This window comes from Acanthochromis polyacanthus, chromosome 7 (assembly GCF_021347895.1).
Source record: "Acanthochromis polyacanthus isolate Apoly-LR-REF ecotype Palm Island chromosome 7, KAUST_Apoly_ChrSc, whole genome shotgun sequence".
NCBI classification, from domain to species: Eukaryota; Metazoa; Chordata; class Actinopteri; family Pomacentridae; genus Acanthochromis; species Acanthochromis polyacanthus.
In genome coordinates this window covers 12611996-12635817 of record NC_067119.1, presented here as the reverse complement: position 1 = coordinate 12635817, position 23822 = coordinate 12611996, and the positions used below count along the sequence as shown (strand labels likewise).

General features: G+C 38.7%; 3 protein-coding genes across 3 annotated transcripts; 2 read left to right on the top strand and 1 right to left on the bottom strand.

The window, feature by feature from the left end:
- The first annotated feature begins 1778 nt into the window (after nucleotides 1-1778).
- Nucleotides 1779-6205, top strand: sb:cb288 (uncharacterized). The gene is made up of 5 exons (XM_051950945.1): nucleotides 1779-1918; nucleotides 2416-2470; nucleotides 3594-3665; nucleotides 5120-5204; nucleotides 5431-6205. Exons 1-5 carry the CDS (start codon nucleotides 1859-1861, stop codon nucleotides 5477-5479), a joined length of 321 nt encoding a protein of 106 aa, XP_051806905.1. The 5' UTR covers nucleotides 1779-1858; the 3' UTR covers nucleotides 5480-6205.
- Nucleotides 6206-7030: 825 nt separating this feature from the next.
- ykt6 (YKT6 v-SNARE homolog (S. cerevisiae)) lies at nucleotides 7031-12330 on the bottom strand. Its single transcript, XM_022207779.2, has 8 exons — nucleotides 12117-12330; nucleotides 11629-11772; nucleotides 11382-11464; nucleotides 10719-10819; nucleotides 10529-10633; nucleotides 10168-10233; nucleotides 9099-9200; nucleotides 7031-9002 (listed from the first exon to the last, which is right to left on the bottom strand). Exons 2-8 carry the CDS (start codon nucleotides 11730-11732, stop codon nucleotides 8967-8969), a joined length of 597 nt encoding a protein of 198 aa, XP_022063471.1. The 5' UTR covers nucleotides 11733-11772; nucleotides 12117-12330; the 3' UTR covers nucleotides 7031-8966.
- Nucleotides 12331-18804: 6474 nt separating this feature from the next.
- Nucleotides 18805-23366, top strand: gck (glucokinase (hexokinase 4)). Its single transcript, XM_022207774.2, has 10 exons — nucleotides 18805-18978; nucleotides 19295-19457; nucleotides 19593-19747; nucleotides 19976-20095; nucleotides 20284-20379; nucleotides 20481-20580; nucleotides 20684-20867; nucleotides 21428-21583; nucleotides 21835-22068; nucleotides 22600-23366. Exons 1-10 carry the CDS (start codon nucleotides 18898-18900, stop codon nucleotides 22745-22747), a joined length of 1437 nt encoding a protein of 478 aa, XP_022063466.1. The 5' UTR covers nucleotides 18805-18897; the 3' UTR covers nucleotides 22748-23366.
- Nucleotides 23367-23822: the final 456 nt, after the last annotated feature.

Here is a 23822-nt window from a genome sequence, read left to right as displayed (position 1 = left end):
TTTACAACATAATTTAATATGTATTTTTTTGTAGTTTTGATGTCTTCAGCAGGGGTGGATCAGATTAATTTTAGTAGTGGTAGTGGTGTGTGTGTGTGTGTGTGTGTGTGTGTGTGTGTGTGTGTGTGTGGTGGTGGTGGGGGGGGGGGGGGGGGGCACCGAAAAGTTGTAAGAAAAAATGAAAGCTGCTGCCGACCTCTCGCTTTTACAAAGTATTTTTCATGTTTTTTTTGTTTTGTTTTTTTGGCTCTTTAACCTAAAATTACTAGTTTTTAGTGTCATGAAGGTGGCTCTCTTTTAGCCTGCTATACAATGGTAACTGATGCTGCACAGTTAACCTGCTCTGGAGAAGGTTCTGGATTTTAATGGGCTATAAGAAGCATCTCCCTTTCAATTTTGAATTTTAGATGAAGAAGGAGCGATAAACCTGTTGAGCTGTACGTTGTTAGTATCACCGAATAAAGCCTTGTAGTTACAGTAGCACACACTGCATCATGTTGTCACTTTAACCTACGTGTATTCAGTCGGTGACGCAAAAGACAAATTTGCTTTTATAACTGGTCCTCATTTGCTTCCCGAACCATTCTACGTTACAGTTGTCTGCAGCTAATAAAACACAGATTAGATCATTAACTATTGATATTTATTACTGATAATGTTCAATCAGTAACACTAATTTCACTTTGGCATGTCATAATGAATGGTATCACCTGAATGATGTCATCCATTATGGGGCAATGTCAGACCAAAGTGCACTTCATGAATATCATGTTGAAAAGAATGAAGTTTAAAGTTTAACAGCTCTGATGTGCAGCTGTCACGTCAGGAATAAGCAGCTGCATTGATCAGTGAAATAAATATACCAAGTTTTCTACCAACATTCCTCTTTTACATCATTTGCACTAATTAATTTTTAATGTTCTTTATACTTCTCCATTGTAACAACCTGTTGACTGAAAGGACAACTGGTTCATTTTGCGCATAAGAAGAGCTACGTTGTGCGTTAAAAAATGTCTTATGTGAAAGCACACAGAACCTGAAACAGAAAACTCGGATTGATAAAAAAAAAAAAGTTCTCAACCACAACTGTGGTACCTGTTATCTCTGACTGGGGTTTCAGGGTTTGAGTCAGTTTATGCTAAGAAAGCCAGTCTAAACCAAACTTGCCTCTGAAGTGAGCACTGGTTAGCATGTAGTCTTAAAGGGATACGTATCATTCTCTATTTCATATTCAGTCCAATGTCTGGCAACAGAGGTTTGATTTTTGTTTCCTTACATGCTGGGAGTGCATGGAGACTCTTGTGTTCACTCTTGCAGCCAACAGCAGAACATTTGCTGTGCTTTGCTTGTGGCTGAGACATTTTAGAAGAAGCAGCTCCAGAAAGCAAATCATCCTGGTGAACTGAGAGGCAGCTGTTCTCTCTGAAAAGCTCACCTGGAAGCAGTGAGGAGGCAAGACTGTTCAAAGTCTGAGACAGACAGATTACTATTGTTTCATCAGCTGGTGTGTAGGAGTTCTTTGAAATTTTTACTCACTTGTAAAGCTGGGAGGCTATTGAGTTGGTGGGGGGCTTGAGGGAAATGCAGAAGTTTAAGTGTTCATATCTTAACAACTTTTACTTTACATCTCCAAGTGTTTAACAACCGTAGAAGTCATGGATTTTCACCGCATGAGGCATTTAAACCGTTAATTAAAAGAACACTTCACTCTACTGATACAAATAGATGTATCTTGTCTTGTGTTTGCGTAAAATACGAGTTCTAAAGAGGCACCTGAATGCAGCAGGAGAGGCGCGTCTGGGCGCACAGCTGAGGTGATAAGAAAACAGCAAGAACTGATGAAGTCTCAGCCTCAGAAATGTGGACAGAGGTGAAGAACAAGAGCAGGGCTGTCATCAGTGACGGAAACAGCTCGAAGGTGAGAAGCTAAAAAGTGGGAAACAGCCTTCTTTTTCTCTTCCTGGCGAACGGCAATGTGCCAAAACAAGCTGGAGTCTCGGGATCTGGAGACGACGGTTGAAGCCTGACGCAGAACTGCTGCAGTTGTTTATAAGGTTTCTACCTGGACTCGCAGCTGTTTTATCAGCGTTTAACTAACAGGCAAAACTGTTGCCATGGCGCAGATGTTTTGGAAACTTGCACCTTAACTTACATTTAATTATCTCGCACAGTTTCTTATCTTCTCGCCCTGTCGTTGCGCTCAGATTTTCCACATTGTTGAACTTCCTGCAGCACGTTTCCACCTCAGCTGCAAACAGCATGACTTTGTGCACATCTGCCCTCTTTTATTACCTTCTTCTTCAACAAATGCAACTAAATTACGTTGATATTAATCTGCAGAAGACACGTTGACCTCTCAGTGATCTGTGCACTACATAATTTTGTTCCAACACGAGTGTTTTGCTGCATTTTCAGATGGTCGACCCAGATCTCAGAGAGCAGCTTCTGCACACTGTTCAACAAAGAAATGGTGAGAAGCTTTATCTGCTCTATCTTCCTCTTGAGTTACATGTCTAAGCTTAGCAGGGTGGTCTAAACTGATTAATTATCTACTTTATACTGTGATATTTAATCTTATTCAACTAAAAAGCAGAACTTTGTGGCTGTTTTCTGCCACATAAAAAGGGGATTTCACTCTGCACTACCTAAATGAGGCTACAATGCCGAACCAACAGGGGAATCAACTTCAGGTGAATTCCTTTTAGCGGTATGTGTCAACTTCAAATGACTGGCAGTCAGTACTATTTACAGATCACCGTGACACAACGCAAAATGGCAAAACTCCAAGGAAGTTCAGTAACCGCCTTCCAAAAAACACAAATTTGTCACTGTGTCAAGGGAAAAATCACAGACCACACATGAAAAAAAAATCAATTTACCAGTGAGGGGAGTTTCAGATTGAGGTCTTTTTTTCTGGGCTGAGATTGGGCCTTTGTGGGGGTGTGACTGTACAGGACAGTAGGCAGGATTTGTTTGTGTACTTCACTGTACTCAGTGAATCTCTGTTACCTAATTAGACTAAAATCTATTTAGTTTCCTATTACTTCTGACCATTTGACGAGTAAAAATTGCTATAATGCTAGAATAATTAAAACCCTAGTGATCACAATTGATATAAAACATATATAGATATTTTTTTATTCTCATTATGTAGAGTTGGTGGTTTTCCTTTGGTCCTGGCTAAAACCTCTTTGGGGAGTGTAAAAAATGAATCTATTCATGAAATGAGACATCAGAAGAGTTAACTGACTCATTCATGCCCAAACTATTCATAAGTAATTTACTGAATAGCCACAGATTTCATTCTTCACCTCTGACACAGTTTTACCACAATTGTCTGTTATGAGTTTGCAAGAGTTGGTTTGGAATGAAGATCTAAATACATGTGAATTTGTTATGAAAGTATTACTTAATTGATGTATAATTTTACAATTTCTTTGCTTCATTATCTATGAGTAATTAACATGCTAGATCATAGCCTTTTATGTCCACGTGGACATTTTAAATTCCGAATAGTGTCATCACTGAGATCGGTGTGTAGCAAACTCTCTTTTCTGTTGTTTTCAAGTATTTCTATTTTCTTCCTCATGAAGTTTCAGCTGTAGCTGCCACTCTTCCTTCTCACGCTGAGGACTCGTTAACCAAGAGCAGCGGAATCATCCCCGGTGAGCTCTGCTTTTGTCCAAACTCTGATGTCTTTATGCACCATGTAAGACCTGAAAGATGCACCACCTTGAGTCAACGGCTAACAAAAACAAAAGTTTCAGGGAAAAGGAATGAAATTACACTGTTGACGGTCGGGCAAGCTTAAAAAATATTCAGAAGCGTCTTATTTAGCAGTTCTCGTAGGAGTATGATTGCAAGGGAATGCAGATATTGGGATTTTCAAAAAAACATTCAGCTCTAACACTGTCGGTTTTTGTCACACACTTGCTCTGTGAGCCTTTGAATGTGAGGAAGGGCTGAAAATGAATCTATTTGAGATCGAAGTTGTGTTTTTAAATGAAATTAGCAAATGTCAAGTTATGCAGCATTTCTAACCCAGGATTTGTACTAGCTAGTTTTACAGATTCATGCCACCCCCATTTGTGTGACCTTCATTTCATAGTGTTTCATCACGTTTTAAAGCTGTTACACAGTGAATGTTGAACTGAAGCTTGACATTGAATTAATGTACCGCAAATCAGAATGCATTATCTGTCAGAAAAATCACAATTGCATGTTTTACCCAGATCATTCAACCTTAATTTAAGGTTTTGTATGTTTTTTTTGTTTGTTTTTTTTTGACACACAGTAGCAGCTCTGCTTCTTGCTTATCAGTTGAACCTTGTACGAGAGAACTTTAGCACTCTGTTGACCTCAGTTCTCTTGTGTTTCTGTGTCTCTCCTTGCTTGGGGAGGGTACGGGCTGACATTAGCCCCTACAATAGTGGCAGCGTTTCACTGTGAAAGCATGCAAATGTGTAACCAAACTGTTGAACTGAACCTGAGCATGGTGCCTTTATGCCACCTGACGATAACGCCCGATTGTTTTAAAATTTAAAGCTGTCATTGCTTCAGATTACAAGCATTGAATATGCATATTATTATGTCTGTCACCGAGAGCAAAAGTTAAGCGGTTTAAATTTTAATTGATTTCATTTGACTTATAACTCATTGTTGGTCAGGATAAAATAGTGTTTTTGTGTCTAGCTTCAGCAGATACAAAGTATAAATTTGAAAAGGGAACTAAACTTCCCAGCAGTGTTTGGATACTAGACTACAGAGCTCTGAAAAGTAACAGCCTGTGACAGAGAAAAATCCCCAAAGCACTGAAAGGATACTGCAGTTGCTTTTTTTTATAGAGTGGAAAATTCCTTGGATTTGGGCATACAGTACATGCAGTGGATATAGAGGGGAAAATTAGGAGCATGAATATGAACATAAACAGTCAAAAAACTTTGTTTTTGTTTTCTATGGAGGAAGTGGTTAGTTCACCACAGAAGGATGTAAAGTAGGTAAACAAATTATGTCTACATTACTTACAGCTCGAGATACAACATGCAATAGATAATGCTACTCTACACTTACTTTGTCTAGTTATGTTTTTAATGAACAAATTAATGTTTTTATACTTTAGGTGCAATAGCAGCCACAGTGTTCATTGCCTTTATACTCGCTCTCTATGCGGTCCTCTGGAAGTGCATGGTGTCGCCACCGCAACGGTAAAAAACAGACACAAGTCCTAACTTGATTTTGCTGCAGCTTCAATTTGGTTTTGTTGACAGTGATCTTAGAAAGTGCTGTTTGTTCACCTGATTTCTAGCGTCACATGTTTGAACTTTGTATCCCAGGTCATCACAATGACCTCACATAATCTGCACTTTTCCATATCATATTCATGTTGCTGTTGTTCGTCATGCCACACACTCATTTCTGTTTCCCTTTTAGAAAGCCCAGCAAGGTGAGAGTACGAGGACAACAGAGGACTTCTGTGTAGGGAGGATTAAAGTGCCTTGCATCTGCTCAGCTGGTCAATTTAGGTCACAGCAGCGTAGACTGCAATCTAAAATCAGACTTTGCTCTCTGGTGATGATGCTTCTAATAGAACTAAAGATCAAACCACAAAAAAAACCCTCCCTCAACTAAGTGGGTTTTTCCATTAGCTTTACTGTCTGCTGGAGGCTCCTGTTGACTAAAAGCTCCATGATGATGTGAAACACTGTTCTGGCAGGTCCGACTGCGCTACTTGTTTTCGGTCATATTCTGTGAATACTGCACTACTGAGGGGCGGCTCAGGCCACAGCTTGCTCCACTGACCAATAAGCTGTGTGTATTTGTGTCTCAGACACAGGGATTATAGTATTTTTAGTTTGTGTAGATATTTTTGTAGCAGCAACAAATGGGCAGTTACATTTTAAGCATGCTTTCTTTGCCTGGAATAGTACCTCTTTATATTTTTGTAAACTCTATCTATATTCTCTTTATTTAGTAGCATTTACATCTTCCCTTGATTCTTACAGATGTTTTGGGAAAAGTCTCAAAGCTGCCAGGAACAATCAATCGCCTCTACTTGAGTCAGCATTTACTGTTAAAACCTAGAAATGTATAGTGATTATTTTGTAGCTATTGGAAATTGACAGTTTAATAATTCTACTCAGGATGCTGTAACTACTGTATGATTTTTGACTATAATAAACTGTGGCTTGTGGGTTTTTTACATTTAGTGGATGAAAATTTGCATAAATGTGTGTGTCATAAACTGGTGAAAGTTTAGAACCTTAATCTTGCCTTAAGCGTACGATGAGTAAAGCACTGGGAGGCAACTTTTTACCCCCAGTCAGATACAGTGAATAGATTTATGCAGGAACTTTAATGAAACCACCTTCTCATTCAATTTTTATTTTATACATTATATATGGCTCTGAACCTTTATCTAGCCATGGTTGCTCTGTCTTCTGGAGTGATTTGATTGGTTATATCTCACAAATAAAACTCTTAACTTAAATGTTATTTGCTGCACCACTAATCTCGCATTGTAATACAGCCGTCAGAGCACTGAGCTGTCAATCACAAATGCAGAGTCTTCTTCCTGAAGAGGGTGTAGACAGCCGCACATCAGTTGCATTTAAAGCTACAGACACTAAAATGGGACCTTTGAATTATTGATTTGTGTAGAAGACTTCTGAGTGATCTACAGGCATTTTAAAGGTTTGAACGGATTTTTGCAATGAATTCTTTAAATTTTACTGAAAAGACCTCATTACTCACCACCTTGCTTGTGATATTTCACAATTTGCCATACCTCCGAATCCTTCATGATTTGTTAACGCTAATTTATAAGGTTTCCTACAACACGTGAAAGGTGCACCAGCTTCTTTCTTTCTTTAACGGTCAACATAGAGATTAGCTGATATAAGACTGTTGATTTCCTGTTATTGTCACGAGCAACTTTTTCTTCAGTTTCACGGGATATCCTAACACCTCACAGGTACTTTGGAAAAATAATTTCCACATGGATGCCTGAAACAATGAAGACATGGCACACAAGGAACTATTTTTCTGTTTATCTAAGCAAGATTACACGTTCCGCAAATAGTGTATGAACAAGTCAATGTTCGAAAAACAAAATGTTAATACAGACAGAAAAGAAGTTTATTAATTTAAGTACTCGTTTTAAATTTGAAGACCACATCTGGATCAAAACGTTAAAAGTGTCGACTGTCTAACACACTGGTCAGTGAGACCTGATCTCGTAGGTACAGCATAACTCCGCAGATCTGACAGATGATCAAATTCAACACATTAATTGGAATTTTTAAAAGAACAAATTCAACATATCTCAGAGACCCTGGTCAAACTTCACGTGGGAGTTAGTCATAAGAATAGCATATACAAAGGTCAATTTACTGTCCTTTATGAGAAATATTTCCATTTATTCTCTCTAGTTTACAGAGAGACACACACCAACAGTCTGCAGATATTGCACAAAGGTTTACACAGTAAAAGCAGAAAGAGCAAATTCAGACTCCACACACGATCCTCACGTCATACACACAGGCACTCGACACCAACGCGGCCTGCAGCTGGATGTTGTATATCAGCAAATCATACACACATACAGCAGAGAGAAAAAAAGCAGAGAAACATCTAAAATACACAACCAAAGGCATCTCTTTATCTTAAGCAATTCCTGAAGAAAGAACTTTCTACCCAATCAGACCTAAATAAAAAGCCAACAGTGCTCACAGTAAATCAAAGTCAGTTGTGGAGTGTGGTAAAGAGTGGATTTGTAATGATATCCCTCAACGTGTCTGCTGTCTTTTAAACGTTAGATCCATTTTGTGAGTAAAGATGCTAGCACGTAATAAGAGGCCGGGGAGTGCAACAGCACCTGAAGCTTCCCAGAATCACCTCAGTCGCAACAAAAGATGGCAAAATGTCAGCGATCCTGGGTTTGAGAGGTACAGACGTGCTCTGGAGTGCACACGCCCGAGCAGACTTGTGTAAAATTTGCTCAAGTGTCATGTGTGCTGGATGTCAGAGAGAAACGCGTGGCTATGGTACACCTAGCAAACGAGAAGAAACAGGACAGGGGGGAGGGTTATAAGTTAGCCATACTGCAATAAGGCTGCATCTATGGGAAACATCTTTATACATTTCCCACTTCTTGTCAGCTTTAAGCATCTGCATCATCACTCAACAACACAATCATTCAAAGTGGGAATGTTGAAGATTCCATTTAACACTATCAGACAGAAAACAGCAAACAAATTATGTAACTTAATGCAGTATAGGAGAGATGTTCAAAAATTATGCTGTGAGATTTTGGTATCACATTGCCGTGATCACTCACATGAAAGTTTTAGATTGACCTCAACTTCGAGGTGTGATGGAACAATAAAGTGAATAAACAGGGTCCCCTAGTGGGCATAAAAGGTTACGCCTGCAAGAAAAACAGTTTTGAACAATTGAACAGCAACAGTGACATGCTGTAACAACACATGAGATAAGACTGTCAGATTGTCAGAGTTGCCTCAAAGCAAAAGCACAACTGTGGTTAATACTTTTCCAAAAAATTAAGAGTTGAGATCAAACTATTAAGTTTTGATTCAATCTGAATAACATTAAATGGTTTGAAGACGTTTCAACGACACATCACCAATACACAACGTCACACTAGTATGCCTGCAGCTGGTACTGAAACACCACACAGATGTTTACCATTTGAAAGGTTAAAAATAATTCAAATGTTACTGTTTATCCCCTGACCAGACCCCATCACTCCTTCAGCTCCCATCAGTCACAATCCAGAGAGCTCACACTACGGCCGGCCACCCTTTTCTCGCTCTCATCCTGGCAGCCCGTCTTGGATAAGACCGCGTCTGTTCTGTCCTTGTTGAGAGCTGGCGGCTGGTGCATGATGGGAGTTGTAGGAAAAGCAGAAAGGCAGAGAGAGGTGTGTCCACGAGGACGAGGCAGCGACATCACATGATTTCACAGCATGAGTTCTGTTTCCGTGCCTGCGGGGTTGAACACAAACACACATACAGTCTCTATAGAGCGACTGACTACAGGAATGCAGTCCAGCGTTTGTGAGGCGAGTCATCAGTACTTACAGTCTTGTAGAAGGCTTTGGACTGGTTTCCCAGGTGCTCTGACTTTGCCACAAGATCATCCAGTTTCTCTCCTCTTTCCAACAGACTTTCCATGGTGTTGTGCTGCAGAAGACAAAATTTTCTTGAGAAAATAGCACACAGGGCGAAACTATGACTTGACTTTCATTTGGATCACAATTTGTCTAAAAATGTCATATGTGTCATATCTGTACATATCAGTGTGAAAAAATGCACATTTCTTTATTATATCATTAATTTATCTGTATTCTTAGCCTCATTGTACTTTTGGAATTTTTGCCCTGCTTCCTCATCTGTATCTAGCTGCTGCAACACATGAATTTATCTGGAGAGAGACCAATAACTTTTATCTTACCTTATCAGCAATCCACCAATAACAGAATCTGGTTTGATGATAATTTCTACCACTATGTCTTAAGAAGGATTTACAGTCTTCCAGATAAGGAAAAAGAATTCTGATGGTCCGTCAACGAACACCTTTTAGACGTGACATAACATAAAGTGGGTCAGCATTTTGCCAATTCGCTGTCGCCTCCAGAACAGAAACTCCAGCATTCTCTTCAACCTCCGGTGTGAGCAAAGTATTGTACTGCTGTTTCTGGTTCTCTCTTCTTAATGTTCTGCAATCATTTCCGACACATTTCATGCAATGCAAGAGTATTGATGTCTCTCTGGGGAGATCGCCTGAAAATATGTAGCATTTATTCCAGTTTAAAGCCTTATGTCTCCTCTTCTCTATCATGGCCACCTTGTACTCTATCCTTCCAGTGTGCTGGTTTGGAGAAACTAAACAAACATCTGGTGTGGTTGAAAGCATGTCTAAAAAGCAGTTCATGCAAACTGTATAGAGGCAAATGTGAGGCCTATGACCTTGAAGTTTAGAAGAAATTGCTTCTTGCCCTTCTCAGTTTAGGATTTTAGTGTGAGCTTTCATATCCAATATGTATGTTCTGCTATGTTAAACTAGAAAAAATACATATTTAAGTGAATAACATACATACTTTACAGCTTTAAATAATAAACTGGGTCTCTGCTTAGAAAGGTCGCATACCAAAATGATTTTTGTCTCATCCAGCTCCGCCTGCACTTTGGTCATTGCATCTGCTTCTCTGGGATTCTGGGGGGAAAACAAATAACACAACCAGCTATCAGGCACACTGCCGTGGAATTCTGTTTCCCACCGTTACATAAAAATAAATTCAACCACTAATGGATTCATGAAGTTCATCGTCATGCCTCCATCTTAACGTTTCCTACAAAGCGTAGCTCAGCACTTTCAAATATTGTCAAATGATGTAAGAAATTTACAAAACTCAAACTGACATAATTCCTGGTACACAATCATTGTAAATCAAACCTATTAGCCATCGTGGCTTTCCTGAACATAAATTCTGACAAAAAGATAAGCTGACCTGGTATTTTGAAAGGTGAATATCCAGGGCTTTGTAGTTTATGGTTTCAGTATTACCAGAGGGCCAGTCTATACTGTCCACTTGCCTGGAAAATTCCTCTAATACCTGAAAAACAGAGAAAAGTTTAAATACTGAAATTGACAGCCAACTGCCATAAATAATATTGTGCTATATATATTCTTAATCCCACCTTGTCAAGCAATGTGAAACAGACTCTCTGTGGGTATTCTGTGTCTGCGATGACCACAGCACTCAAGTTGTCATTTCTCACATACACATGGCACAGGTACTCTGAAAGAAAGAGGAACCATCTGTGGTGTGATCATCAAAACAAAAGCGTGCTCCAAATAGTTTTCCTGGTGTTATGGCATCGGTGAACCTAGAATGTATCGGTGCAGTTTGTTATCATAAAGCATGATATTTTTTAAAATAAAGCTTTTCACAAGGCTCTCCATGACAACCCTGCTAAGGAGTCATAACACACAGTGGCTGATTCTGAAATGAGTTAAAACAGTCATGTCAAAAGACGTCATTTTGGGAATTCAGTTTGATTGACACTAAGGGTTAAAGTGGTATGTTTATATGATGCATTCCAATGACAAGAAAAGAGGAATATTCAAGTCAACTGGTTTGAGTCAAATTAAGTAAAATCTCATTCAACTGAAATTACTGTTTGCCTAAATTCTTTAACAGGTTCAAGTTTCTTTCCTCCTCATTGACAATAATCTGAATATTGTATAGTTGTGGTCTATTATGTCCATCCTCGTTTTTGTTTATGTGAGGTGGCTGCTGAGTGACTGTAATTTCCCTCTAGATTAATACAGTTCTCCACGTATGTATTCTAGCTTTTTACCTTGTTCTTTGACAGAGGCACGAGTTCCTTGAGATGTTCGCTCAACAATCAAGGCACTGGTAAAGGTCATGAATTCCTGAACACTACACAAACCAAAACAACAATGTCACCAAGCAGGAAACACAAAGAAGCAGTCAGTGATGGTGTTATGGAATGTAAACGTATGCTGGTAACTGCAAAGTTAAAGACAACTCTGGCAACTATGTTTTCTTGATCAGATATGTTGATAGTAATCAGTCTGGCGCACCTGGAGCGCTGAAAGAAGCTAAAGGAGGACAAGTCATAGGCCGCTTTGAGGAGGCTGGCTTTGGTCGCTCCTTTAAAGTGGATGCTGAGGCTGTAGAGCTTCATGTCGGTTCCGGATCAGTTCTGGTCAGTCAGCCCTGAGGGTCTAATTAGGTACATGACACAAGCAGGATCACATGAGTGCATTATCCCTTATCCAGCTCAGTTAGCTAATTTAGCTGCTAACAATAGCGCTGCTACACAAACTTGACTGAAGTGTTTGCTAACAAGTGAAAGGAGCCGCCTCGTCAATAGCTACCAAGCTAGCCAGTTACTGTTAGCCATTCTCGGCCGAAGCACGTTATTTCTTTTCATAGGTTAACTGAAAGCGATAAATGCAGACCGATAACGTATATATGGTTTAAAAATTGTTTACATTTAATAAATCTAGTCAAGTATGCTGCTAGCTACATATGCTACCTGCTTTACGGGAGGCCTCAGCTAACTTACCAGCAAATCAGCAGGAAACTGTTTGATTCCCGTCAAAACACCCAAACAAACTTCTTATTCCACATAAACTAAAACTCGTAAATAGGTTTAGCATGCGTCCAGTGACCTAAACACAACGTAGTTAGCGCTAACTTTCAGTTTCCAAGGTGTACTTTCGTGACCAATCACCACCACGTCACGGTGCCCAAACGGTTCAATGGAATATTGGCTCGGGTGGAAACAAGTACACCGCTGTTTTCATAGTTCCGGTATATAGTGCCACAAAGGTGATGTTTGGCCTAAAACTGATTATGATTTACTTGTTAAAGCTTTATCGTCCATTTTATATACTGCTGCTTTTATATCAATCAAACATAATCAGTCTTAACATGAAAATATGTAAATACATGTAACTTCAACGTCTAACCTGAAATTTTAACATTTCTTGTAACAGAAAAATTTTGACCAAAAATGTTTGCGGTTAAAAATGTAATCAGTGATGACATTTAGGAAGATTAGAGGCAATACTATATCATTATTTCCAGTGTTAAGACTGTATGTGTTTGGTATGTCTATTATCTCTGTTTTGACTTTAAATGATTTGATTTATTGTTGGGTTTGACATATAAAATAATGAAAATACTCTTTTGCGGTTATCCTGTGGTCTATAATCTTGAAAATGTAACACTAATGAATAAAATCAGCTCATTTAGATGTATGAATGAAATTTCAGTCAAAATTTAGTGAACTGCAAAAACTGCATTCTAAAAGCTGACCTGGACCTTCAAAGCTATTTTAAATGGCACATGACACCTTTATTGACTTATAATCAAGGGCACAGGACATAGTGATAATGCAAAGATATGGGAACAATTACTACCACAGTTTATCTAAATGACAGTTTATTCAGACAATAGCTTTGTGACACCAGTCATGTGCAAGTGCTTAAAGTATTTAAATGTACATTGGAATAAAAGTAATCTGATGGAAATCTGGCAACAACAGTGCCAGGAAATTACTTTCAAAACTGTGAAATATTGTAATGCTAAAAAGAAAATATGAAAACATAAAAATAACAGAAAAAAAATCTTCAAAATAATGCAATTTTTAGTCGACTTACATACTGTAAAATTGCATTCTTTTATAATCCCAAATGGGAAACAAAAATAAATCTCTCTTTACTATTAGAAAAAAACTCAAATTTTAATCCAGACGTTATGTAAAGCTTTTTAATTATTAACAAGTAGATAAATCACTAGACAGTCGTTAAACCATAATCAAATGTCTGGTGTGGCTGGAAGCACGTTTTAAGTCTTACAGTGACAGTTGTGAGGCCTATGACCTTATGACTGATAAGAAATTGGTTCTTGCCTCTGAAAGTGTGAACTTTCCATATTTCCATATCCAGTATATGTATATGTATTTTTAAATGCATTACATACATACATTTCAGCATTGATGATATATTTTCTGCTCTGGAAGGTGATTTGCCAAATTTTTTTATTTTTTGTCATCCAGCTCTGCCTGCACTTTGGTCATTGCAACGCCTTCTCTGGGGTTCTGATGGAAAAATAAATAAAAGAACCAGCTATCAGGCACACTGCCATTTCATTCTGCTTGCCATGATTGCATAAAAGTATCCCGTGTGATCAACCACAAATGGATTCATGAATTTCATCTTCATGCTTCTATCTTAATGTTTACTTCAAAGCGTAGCTCAGCACCATTAAACATTGTAAAACGACATAAGAAAATTCCAAAAATTGGTAATTAAACAGACAACTAACTCAAAGTGACATGCTTGTACACAGTCATAGTGTTATTGAACTTGTAAGCTATCAGGGTTTCCTTGACATATATTCTGACAAAAAGATAACAAACTGACCTGGTATTTAGAAAGATGAATATTAAGAGCTTTGCAGTTTATGATTTAGTAAAAATAGATCAAGAAAATAATGATATTATTAGTGGACTCAGATACTGTAAAACAGTTACTTTTGGTCAAACATTGTGAAAGAACAAATTACTGGAGGTTTTTAATGTGGACATCAAAGTCCTGGTTTGCCCTGTTGTTGTTGTTTTTTTAAAATATATACACAACATATTTTTTCTGTGATATTTACTAGATGTTATCTGTAATTTAACAAAACAGAAAAAACATACATTTTTAATCCTTAATATACATATATTTATGTATATGACTACTACCTGCTTATGTGAAGCCGAACAATAAAAACCTTAAAATTTCTAATCATAGAAAAAAAAATACATGTTTTTGCAAATAACTATGATGATTTTGGCATACTGCTTAAATAAATTTGATTTTTTTTTAAAAATTGAAAACAGACAGAAAAACTCTCACATTAAGTCTTTTAATTCTGATTATGGGCCTAAAGCTGTGAAACTGTTGCTGGTGGGGTTTTTTTTCTTTTCTTTTCTTTTTTTTTTTTTTTTTTGATCTACCAGCTGTTTAGTGCGCCAAAAACATGGCACCTCAATTGACGTTTTCTATGGTAATCTTGCTCCATTTAACATTTCCCCCCTGGTCACTTAACTCGGTGTAAGTAAGTGTTTTCCATGCCAGAAGTGTGCCTGTTATTCATTTCCCAGGCAACACATTGAATTCATTTTGGCATGGAAACCGCTGAAGCCTCCAGGTGAATCTGTTGCCAGGTCAGCTGGGGAGGAAGTGATCCTGGAGTTAAGATGCTGTCACCGACAAGTTCAGCTACCGATTGGAGGTTTGCTCAATTTTGAAATTTCTATCTTTTTTTAAAAAAAACAAAAAAATCATTTTTTGCTCAAAAACTTCATCTTCATCACTGGAGTGAAGATTTGGAAGGTAAATCCAACGTTTTCATCGATTTTTCTTGATGAACTGACTGATGGATGCGGATTCAGATCGGGGATGTTAACTGGAACATTTAAATGCAAGAATGAAGACGGATCTACAGTTTTTATCGGTAATTTATTTGCACCAATGAAGATAAATCCGTAGTTTTCTTCTCGTAAAAATGTGTCCAAGAAGGAGTTTAGATTTCTTCTTCTAAAATATCACCAAGAATGAATCTGTAACGTTGTCTCGAAAGCATTTAACAGCTGCAGGCCTCGTAAATCCTGCAGAAATGTAAATGTTTTTGGAGAGTTGCTGCGCGTCATTATGTAGATCATCCACTGGGAATATAATATTGCAGCATCCCATCAGAGGACAATATAATCGTGTTTTTTTGTTTGTTTATTTATTTTTCTTTTTGCTTCACGGACGTTGAGGAAAGACTTCACACTTCAAGAAAAGAAATCTGTGAATCAATCCCGGGGGGAAAAAAGGAGTAAACTTCCACTGCAGAGCACCGATGGTCAGCAGGACTTCTGGGATTTGATCCTCGTCGTGATACGATGGATAAGGTAAATAGATATAAATGGATTTAGTTCACGAAAGTAATGATAGAATAATGTTCCAGGGATGTAAATGATTAAGTGACCTTGTAAGACAAGGAATGAAAATATCTATCTATCTATCTATCTATCTATCTATCTATCTATCTATCTATCTATCTATCTATCTATCTATCTATCTATCTATCTAGATAACATAAGATCAAACTTGATTGATCCTTAAGGAGAGTCTTTTGCCACGTACTGATAAACAAAACACAATTACATGACATTAGAAAATGCAGTGATTTAAAAGCAATAAGATGTAAGTAAAATGCACTGTTGAAAATAAAACAAGTATGCTAAAATAAAGCTATACAATATATAAGTTAGAAGTAGTACCTGCGAAGGCACAGAGGCAGTAAAGTGGTATCACACAACGTAATGAAATATTGCACATGAAACTGGAATATTGCACATTACACTGAATTGTTGTGCATGAAAGTGAAATATTGCAGGTGCAATGTTTCAACTCCAAGTGTAACATTTCATTGTTGTTATTCTTTACTTAGCTACAGTATCTATGCATCAACAATTTCAGTTAGCATACCAACTGATACAAACAGATGCTCATATATTTCATTGTAATGCAAGCATTTTCATGCATCACACATAATGAAAAGAAAAACGAATTATTGCAATGTCTGTGGATAAATCAAATGAGCAGACTAACTTAGAAAGGGTAAAACCTGTAAATAATTCAGGTGTTTCTGGTAAATCAGGAAGGGCACAAGTTAATGAGGGTCTATGTGACAGGACGGGCTGAAAGGTTTCCACCTCATTGTGCTAATTTGAATGAATCCGCTCCTGTGCTGCGGTGAAAAGGGGGCTGTGGCACAAATTCCTTGATGTACAGTATGTGGTAATACACCATACACCTACAGATCTTTACGTTTCCCTTTCTTATAATCGACTAGCATAGTTTCCCGGTCTTTGAAGCTCCTTCTGAGAGACAGCTGGAGATCCATCATGCTGGTCTCTGTGCAAACAGCCCAGCAGGTTAAATTAACTGGATAATCAGCCATTGACAAGCACTTGGCTCACATTCAACTCTTTTCCGTAAATGGATTCAGTGCAAACCGAGTCTGGCTGGTGTGTGTGTGTGTGTGTGTGTGTGTGTGTGTGTGTGTGTGTGTGTGTGTGTGTGTGTGTGTGTGTGTGCGCGCGTTACAGCTCAGGTCATGTACAGTTAGAATTAAATGCATGTGATGTTTTATAGTTACTAAAAGTCGAAGAGATTTCAGACAGGAGCAGATTTTGCACGAAACACAAGAATCACATTCTAACTATGTAGAGATTTACATACAAAATTAATTGTAAAAAATTATTATTTTTGTTACCACACACTATCAGTAAGCAATATTACTTGGCATTATGTTGCAAATTGAAAGATTTTTTCTTATAATTCAGAATTCTTTTCAACTGTTTTGGTTACGTACAGTTGAAATTCAATTAAATGCAATATTTTACAGCTGATTAAAGCCAAATAGATTTCTTAGGGAAGGAGATTTTGCCCAACACATTGGAAACACCCCAAGTTAGTGGTAATACGTTCCTCTTTTGACATTCATGTTTCATCACGAGATTCCACAATTTCATAACATGCCAGACATCGCAGCTGAACATTCTAAAAATGTGTATAAAATAATGGACAAGCCATCTTGGATGTTTCATTTTGATATCGTGTTGCATCAGATATATAACATACGGATTACCAGGTACCATATAGGTTATATGGTATAAATTCTAAAAAGTGTGTGTGAATGGGTCAGTGTCCCTCTTTTTACCATCAGATCTTCCCGTTAGAGCTGTGGGAAGAGGGTCAAAGTTATGTAGCACAATCAGGGCTAAGAAAAGCTTTGAACCCTGGTCAGGTGAACTGCAAGAGCTGATAAGCAGCAGAGACCTTCACCTCTGGATGACTATTGTTAGTTTTGGAGGTCATTCATCCCAAACTGTTGCTAATTTTAGGCATGTTTCTAATTTTAAAAACTTGTTTAACTATCTCGGGCCTCTGAAGTCCGAGCGTTGAGCAACCCTTTAACCTTGTATGTTGTTCTTCTAAAAAGGGATTTATTTGATTTAGGATTTGTTGGATTTGTCGTGTTACAAAAGCCCAGTTATGTGAGTCATATGTGGCCCGCAGGTCACTCATTGCCACACGAGATCAAAGAATAATTGACTAAACTTTATTTAATATTTTACAGCAATGGGTACTGAGTAATTGGCAGTGACAAATCACAAAGATTTATGTGAGGTTATCTTTAATGAGGTTAATTTAACAAAGGAAATTTGAGAAGTCTCTTTTTCAGGAGAGCTGTGATAAAGTAGCAGCAATTAAACTGAATTAAATGTTTAATAAAAAGCATAAGACAGAGAAGCAAAAGCATATATCACCAGATCATAATGAGATTACTGTTATCCAGTAGATTTATTGTAGCCAGTGTGAAACCATTTAAAATGTCATCATCCATAAAAACCTGTTATTCAGAATGTGCTTTGTGAATCTGCGAGTGTATTAACCAAGTCACCATTATGTGTTGTTCATGTTTCTATGTTTGATTAGAGATATTTTCTACCAAAGGAATAAAATAATTATATACTTGACTATGATAAAGCCTCTTGTACAAAATATCAAGAGAAAAAAAAGCCTCTGAATGCATGTTATCTAATTTCATCCAAAAGGTCTACTAAGCCTACCAGTCAAAAGATTGGACGCACCTTCTCATTCAATACTTTTTATTTATTTGTATTATTTTCTGCATTGAAGATTAATACTGAAGATTAACACGATTTTGTTAACAATATAATTCCATATTTATTGTTTTATAGTTTCTATGTCTTCGATATTAATCTACGATGTATAAAATAATCAAACAAAAAACACTGAAGGAAAAGGTGTGTCCAAACTTTTGACTGGTAGTGCATATGTGAAAAATATAAAATATTTCCCTGAACTAAATCTGGACTTTAATCCAGACCAAAGTTTTAATTTTGAGAAATTGGGTCACATAGATTTAGAGTTTTCTAACCTTGCACAGAGGCGATGTGTGTGTGTGTGTGTGTGTGTGTGTGTGTGTGTGTGTGTGTGTGTGTGTGTGTGTGTGTGTGTGTGTGTGTGTGTGCGTGCGTGTGTGTGTGTTGGGGGTGTGTGTTTGCACCATCACCAGATAGAATGAGGTTGAAAAGGGGTGGGCATTTGCCTTTGGTGCGTCCTGCCCACTTCACCTGAGCATAAAACCAGCTGAGGATCTCATTCAGTGGTACTCACACTTCAGTGACTCTGCACACACACAGGGTGGACACACACTCACCAAACACCTAGAAACACACACACACACACGCTCGTTTAGTTAAACCTGCAAAGATGCCTTGTATCAGCTCTCATCTCGACCAGATGGTGAAGATGCCTAACGGCTACGGCCCTCTGGCTGACAAAATCCTCATGGTAAGATTTGCTTTTTGTCTGGAAGTGTAAGTCATTTCTGCCTGGAGAAATTGGATGAAAAGTTTTATTTTGTCCAGTTTTTTGTTGAAAATATGTTCTGTTGCATAAGTTAGTGGCCTCTCCACTTAATTTTATAGTTGTGTATCTTAAAGCAGTGTCTTGCTGTCATTCTTCTGCCTGTTTGGCATCTCACTTGTAATTTTTGCATTTGAAAACTCTGTTATACAACTTGGTTCTCTGACATTTGTCCAGTGTCAAACTGTGGAAAACCTGTGTGCAGCTTTCTGACCTGCTTGTCTCTTTTCTCTGATTACAGGTGGAGCAGATCCTGTCAGAGTTCCGTCGGAACAAAGAAGAGCTAAAAGAAGTCATGAAGAGGATGCAGCGTGAAATGGAGAGAGGACTGCGTTTAGAGACTCACGAAGAAGCCAGTGTCAAAATGCTTCCAACTTATGTCTGCTCCACTCCTGAGGGATCAGGTAGATAATCTTTCTTCAGTACTTTGTAGATAAAATCCTGCTAATGTGAGTAAAGTGTAATGTGCTGCTGGCCAGTGAAAGGCTGTACGTGCTGCTCAGGTGTAACAGTTTTGCTCGTATTTTTTTTTGTGACAGAGGTGGGTGATTTCTTGGCTCTGGACTTGGGGGGCACAAACTTCCGTGTGATGCTGGTGAAAGTGGGTGAAGACGAGGAGAGGAGCTGGAAGGTGGAGACAACGAACCAAATGTACTCCATTCCTGAAGATGCCATGACAGGGACTGCAGAAATGGTTAGTAACTCTATTTATATATTCTTTCTCAATAGGTGATCATTTTTTATTGCCAGCTATTTGTAGTTTCCTATTAGTAGAGCTGGAATAGCTCTAAGGTGACTGTTCAAAAATGTCAAAGAGCTCCTAAAATCTTCTGAGAGACTGTAAACGTGATGTGATTTTCAAGTAAAAACTCTTAAAATGAATTATTGTGCCTTCATGTCCTCTCTTTCTCTGTCTCTGCAGCTGTTTGACTACATAGCAGAGTGTATGTCAGACTTTTTGGACAAACACCATATCAAGCACAAGAAGCTTCCTTTGGGTTTTACCTTCTCCTTTCCAGTACGACATGAGGACCTTGATAAGGTAAGATGTGACACTGTGCATCAGACTTACTTTTGTAACAGTATTAAAATGAGTAAAAATGACCCCAATCACCCTTTACTCTGAGAAAAAAAGACCATTTGATTCCCTTTTACATGCAAGATTCACAGACGCATCTGATTATTTTGTACAGTTTGTATATTCAAAGATTATCTTGTGTATTTTCACAGGGAATCCTGCTGAACTGGACCAAAGGCTTCAAGGCCTCTGGGGCAGAAGGGAACAATGTTGTTGGTTTGCTCAGAGATGCCATCAAGAGACGAGGGGTGAGTGACCGTGTATTAGTTTTCATTGTAGTAAACAACACAACTGCACCTGTATACAGCAGCATGAGTCTAATGCTTTTTAATTTGGTTCTGTTGTATAGGACATTGAGATGGACGTGGTTGCCATGGTGAATGACACAGTAGCCACCATGATCTCCTGCTACTACGAGGACCGCAGCTGTGAAGTTGGGATGATTGTTGGTAAGAAGCTGCATTCCTATATGCACTGACGGCACATAAAGGTACACAAAAATGCACAGACCTCCAACTTAAAGTTTGCATTTTTTGTTTCTTTTTTTACCAGGCACCGGTTGCAATGCATGTTACATGGAGGAGATGAGGACTGTGGAGCTGGTGGAAGGCGAAGAGGGTCGGATGTGCGTGAACACAGAGTGGGGGGCGTTCGGAGACAACGGCGAGCTGGAGGAGTTCAGGCTGGAGTACGACAGAGTGGTGGACGAGTCCTCAATTAACCCCGGGCATCAGCTGTGAGTAAAAGGACACGTTTAGCTCAAACACTAAGCACGGTCAAGTTCACACAGGAAAGCTCAGCACACACAGGCACCCGTGACAAGACCGCTCATTAGTTTTTGAAGCCCAAAGTGGTTGGCATGGAGTTCAGACTGTAATTTCGAACGTGCCACATGCCCCCTCCCTCGCCCTCTTAGCACTTTTTCAAAACTAATCATCCTTCTCTGGTAGTGCTCACCTGCCTCTCACCTGAGGTGTCTGTGTAGTTGCTATGCTACACGCTGTTTTTCCTCAGGATGTTTGTAAATGGCTATGGCCCTCATACGTCAGTGGGCAGTCAGCAGGACGCGGTGTCAGATTAATGATCCCTCTCTGCCTAATGGTTGTTTGCACTGGCAGCCCCTTCACACAGACAACTGCTGAGCCCAGCCTCTTTAGCCTTGACGTTGCCCTCCTTACCGGCCCTCCTCCTTACCCAGCCCCTCGCAGAGAAAATGACTTGTTTGCTGATGTTACACATCATTTCACAACTGTTTTTAAAGTCCCCTCTCTCTTGTTTTCTTTCGGACTCCTGCAGGTATGAGAAGCTGATCAGCGGGAAGTATATGGGCGAGCTGGTGAGGCTTGTTCTGATGAAGCTGGTGAATGAAGATCTGCTGTTTAACGGCGAAGCCTCAGAGCAGCTGAAGACACGTGGAAGTTTTGAGACGCGCTATGTCTCACAGGTGGAGAGGTGAGCATCGGTGAATCTGGATGCAGTTTTCTAACAGCTCTGAGACAATTAAATATTTTGTATTATTAACATAGTCTTTAAAAAGATAAGATCTTGTCAGACATTAATTGTACATGCAAACAATCAAAACTATTTATCTTAGTAACACTAACAGTGGAACTGGAAATACAATAATATGCAAAATTTCAGTGTACTACAGAATGTGTATTGTGCATCTTCTTTAAAATTTTGCTTCCTGGATTTTTTTTCAGTGACACCGGGGACAGGAAGCAAATCTACAATATCCTGTCCTCTCTGGGTGTTCTGCCCTCAGAGCTGGACTGTGACATTGTGCATCTGGTCTGTGAGAGTGTTTCCACTCGCTCTGCTCACATGTGCGGCGCTGGACTGGCCGGTGTGATAAACTGGATGCGTGAGCGACGCTGCGAGGAATCCCTGAAGATCACAGTGGGGGTTGACGGATCTGTCTACAAGCTGCACCCATGGTGAGGAAGGCTGCGAGTTCTAGACCATGAAAAGATCCTAATTTCTGAATGTAGTAAATGACATTATTATATCCTGTATGGTAATAGTAAATATGTTGATTATATGATTGGGTTTACTTTTTCGAAATCATAAATCCAACCTAATGAAATCATGCTTCTGGTTATTTGAAGACAAAGACTATTTGTTAACAAAAAATCATTCACATGTTGTACAATTGACAGTAAATGCATCAAATAAGAAACAACTCGCAGGCAAAGTACCAATATTTAGTCATAAAGGGGAAATCCATTGTGGAAGAGCAAGAAAAAATGCCCTCTGCAGATTACAGTGCTTCCTCCACATCTTTATGTAAACATACAGTGTATAGCTTCAGGACTCAGTGGTTGCTTGTTTTCCTTATAATAAACCCCCAAATTTACTTTTAAAATAGACAGTTACTTAGGTAAACATTAGGGAGGATATGAACATCAGCAGAGGAGGTGGACAAATGGAGATTTGACTGATTCTGACATATTGCTTCTGTTTCTCAGTTTCCGTGACAGGTTCCACAAAGTGGTCCGGGACCTCACGCCTCACTGTGACATCACCTTCATCCAGTCAGAAGAGGGCAGCGGTCGTGGAGCGGCTCTAATCTCAGCAGTGGCCTGTAAGATGGCTGCATACATGCTGACGCAGTAAACAGAGCTGTGCACCGAGCTGTCTCCAGGCAAAACGGTGGCCGAGAAACTCTGACTGGAGAAGATTGTTGTCTTGTCATCCACGAATATGCAGCTCAGGCCTCCTTCTGGCTCCAAAGGGAAGCTGAGTACTCATCGCTGGGAGATGTCAGGACAAGAAAGCATCAAACCACTTGTGTTATAAACTGTGTTTGATAGACCAACTTGTAGCAATCTGAGTGTTTCTGAACTTGAAGAACTGGTTTGCTGTTGCAACTAAAACATTAGGTGGCATGAAAGCATCATTTAGGATACATGCTCCTTGTGTGTGGCCGCCTGTTGTAGTGTGGGCTGTAAGATATATTATTATTGATTATTGATTGTATTATATGACCAGAGCCTGGTTGCTGTACAAGACAAGGATTTTGTAAATGCTTTTGTAAATTAAGACTAAATTGAATCTTTTGCTTTGTTGTGTAATCCCTGTTTGAGAAATATTATATTATTTCTTTGCTATTGTATATTTAAACAACCTTTGTATGCTAGCCAGTATGATGTCTTATGTGCATGACGAAACGTGCTTTGTATATGAATAAGCTTGACTGTAAATAAAACTGCTCCAATAAAGTACTGCACTTTTAGTTTGTGTTATTTCTCATTTGTCAACTTTACAAATTTACAAAGAGTGCCATTAAATTACATCAAAAATAGTAATCTAATGACTTGCAAGGAAAGTACAAGTCCAATAACATGGTAAAAAAATTGAAGCTAGAGTTTCCAAAGTCACATTAATTGAGTGAAAGCTATCAAACATAGAGTGAAAAAATATCTTCTTTCCTGTAAATGCAGCTATTATCATGCTGGCCTTTGTGAACATAGATCTCCACGTGTTAATATAACTCATTAGCAGTACAATACAAAAAAACTTTATATTAGCTTTGTTTCCATCTGAAAGGCTTCTGATTATTCTCATATTCATTTGCCAGCATGACAATGATCCAAAACATACAGGCACAGTAATAAAGAGCAACAAGAAGAACAATGAGCCCTGCAAAAGATGGCATTACCTCCACATCTCAACATCATGGACTCAGTAT

Bases quoted from the DNA above. Each gene is read 5' to 3' on its own strand.
- sb:cb288 (XM_051950945.1), top strand. From the start codon at position 1,859: ATGTGGACAGAGGTGAAGAACAAGAGCAGGGCTGTCATCAGTGACGGA. The intron at 3,666-5,119 runs GTGAGCTCTGCT...TTTATACTTTAG, and splicing joins GAGCAGCGGAATCATCCCCG to GTGCAATAGCAGCCACAGTG. The intron at 5,205-5,430 runs GTAAAAAACAGA...TTTCCCTTTTAG, and splicing joins ATGGTGTCGCCACCGCAACG to AAAGCCCAGCAAGGTGAGAG.
- ykt6 (XM_022207779.2), bottom strand. From the start codon at position 11,732: ATGAAGCTCTACAGCCTCAGCATCCACTTTAAAGGAGCGACCAAAGCC. The intron at 11,465-11,628 runs GTGCGCCAGACT...TGGTTTGTGTAG, and splicing joins AGCTTCTTTCAGCGCTCCAG to TGTTCAGGAATTCATGACCT. The intron at 10,634-10,718 runs GTGGGATTAAGA...TCTGTTTTTCAG, and splicing joins GTTTCACATTGCTTGACAAG to GTATTAGAGGAATTTTCCAG.
- gck (XM_022207774.2), top strand. From the start codon at position 18,898: ATGCCTTGTATCAGCTCTCATCTCGACCAGATGGTGAAGATGCCTAAC. The intron at 19,748-19,975 runs GTTAGTAACTCT...CTGTCTCTGCAG, and splicing joins TGACAGGGACTGCAGAAATG to CTGTTTGACTACATAGCAGA. The intron at 20,868-21,427 runs GTGAGTAAAAGG...GGACTCCTGCAG, and splicing joins ATTAACCCCGGGCATCAGCT to GTATGAGAAGCTGATCAGCG.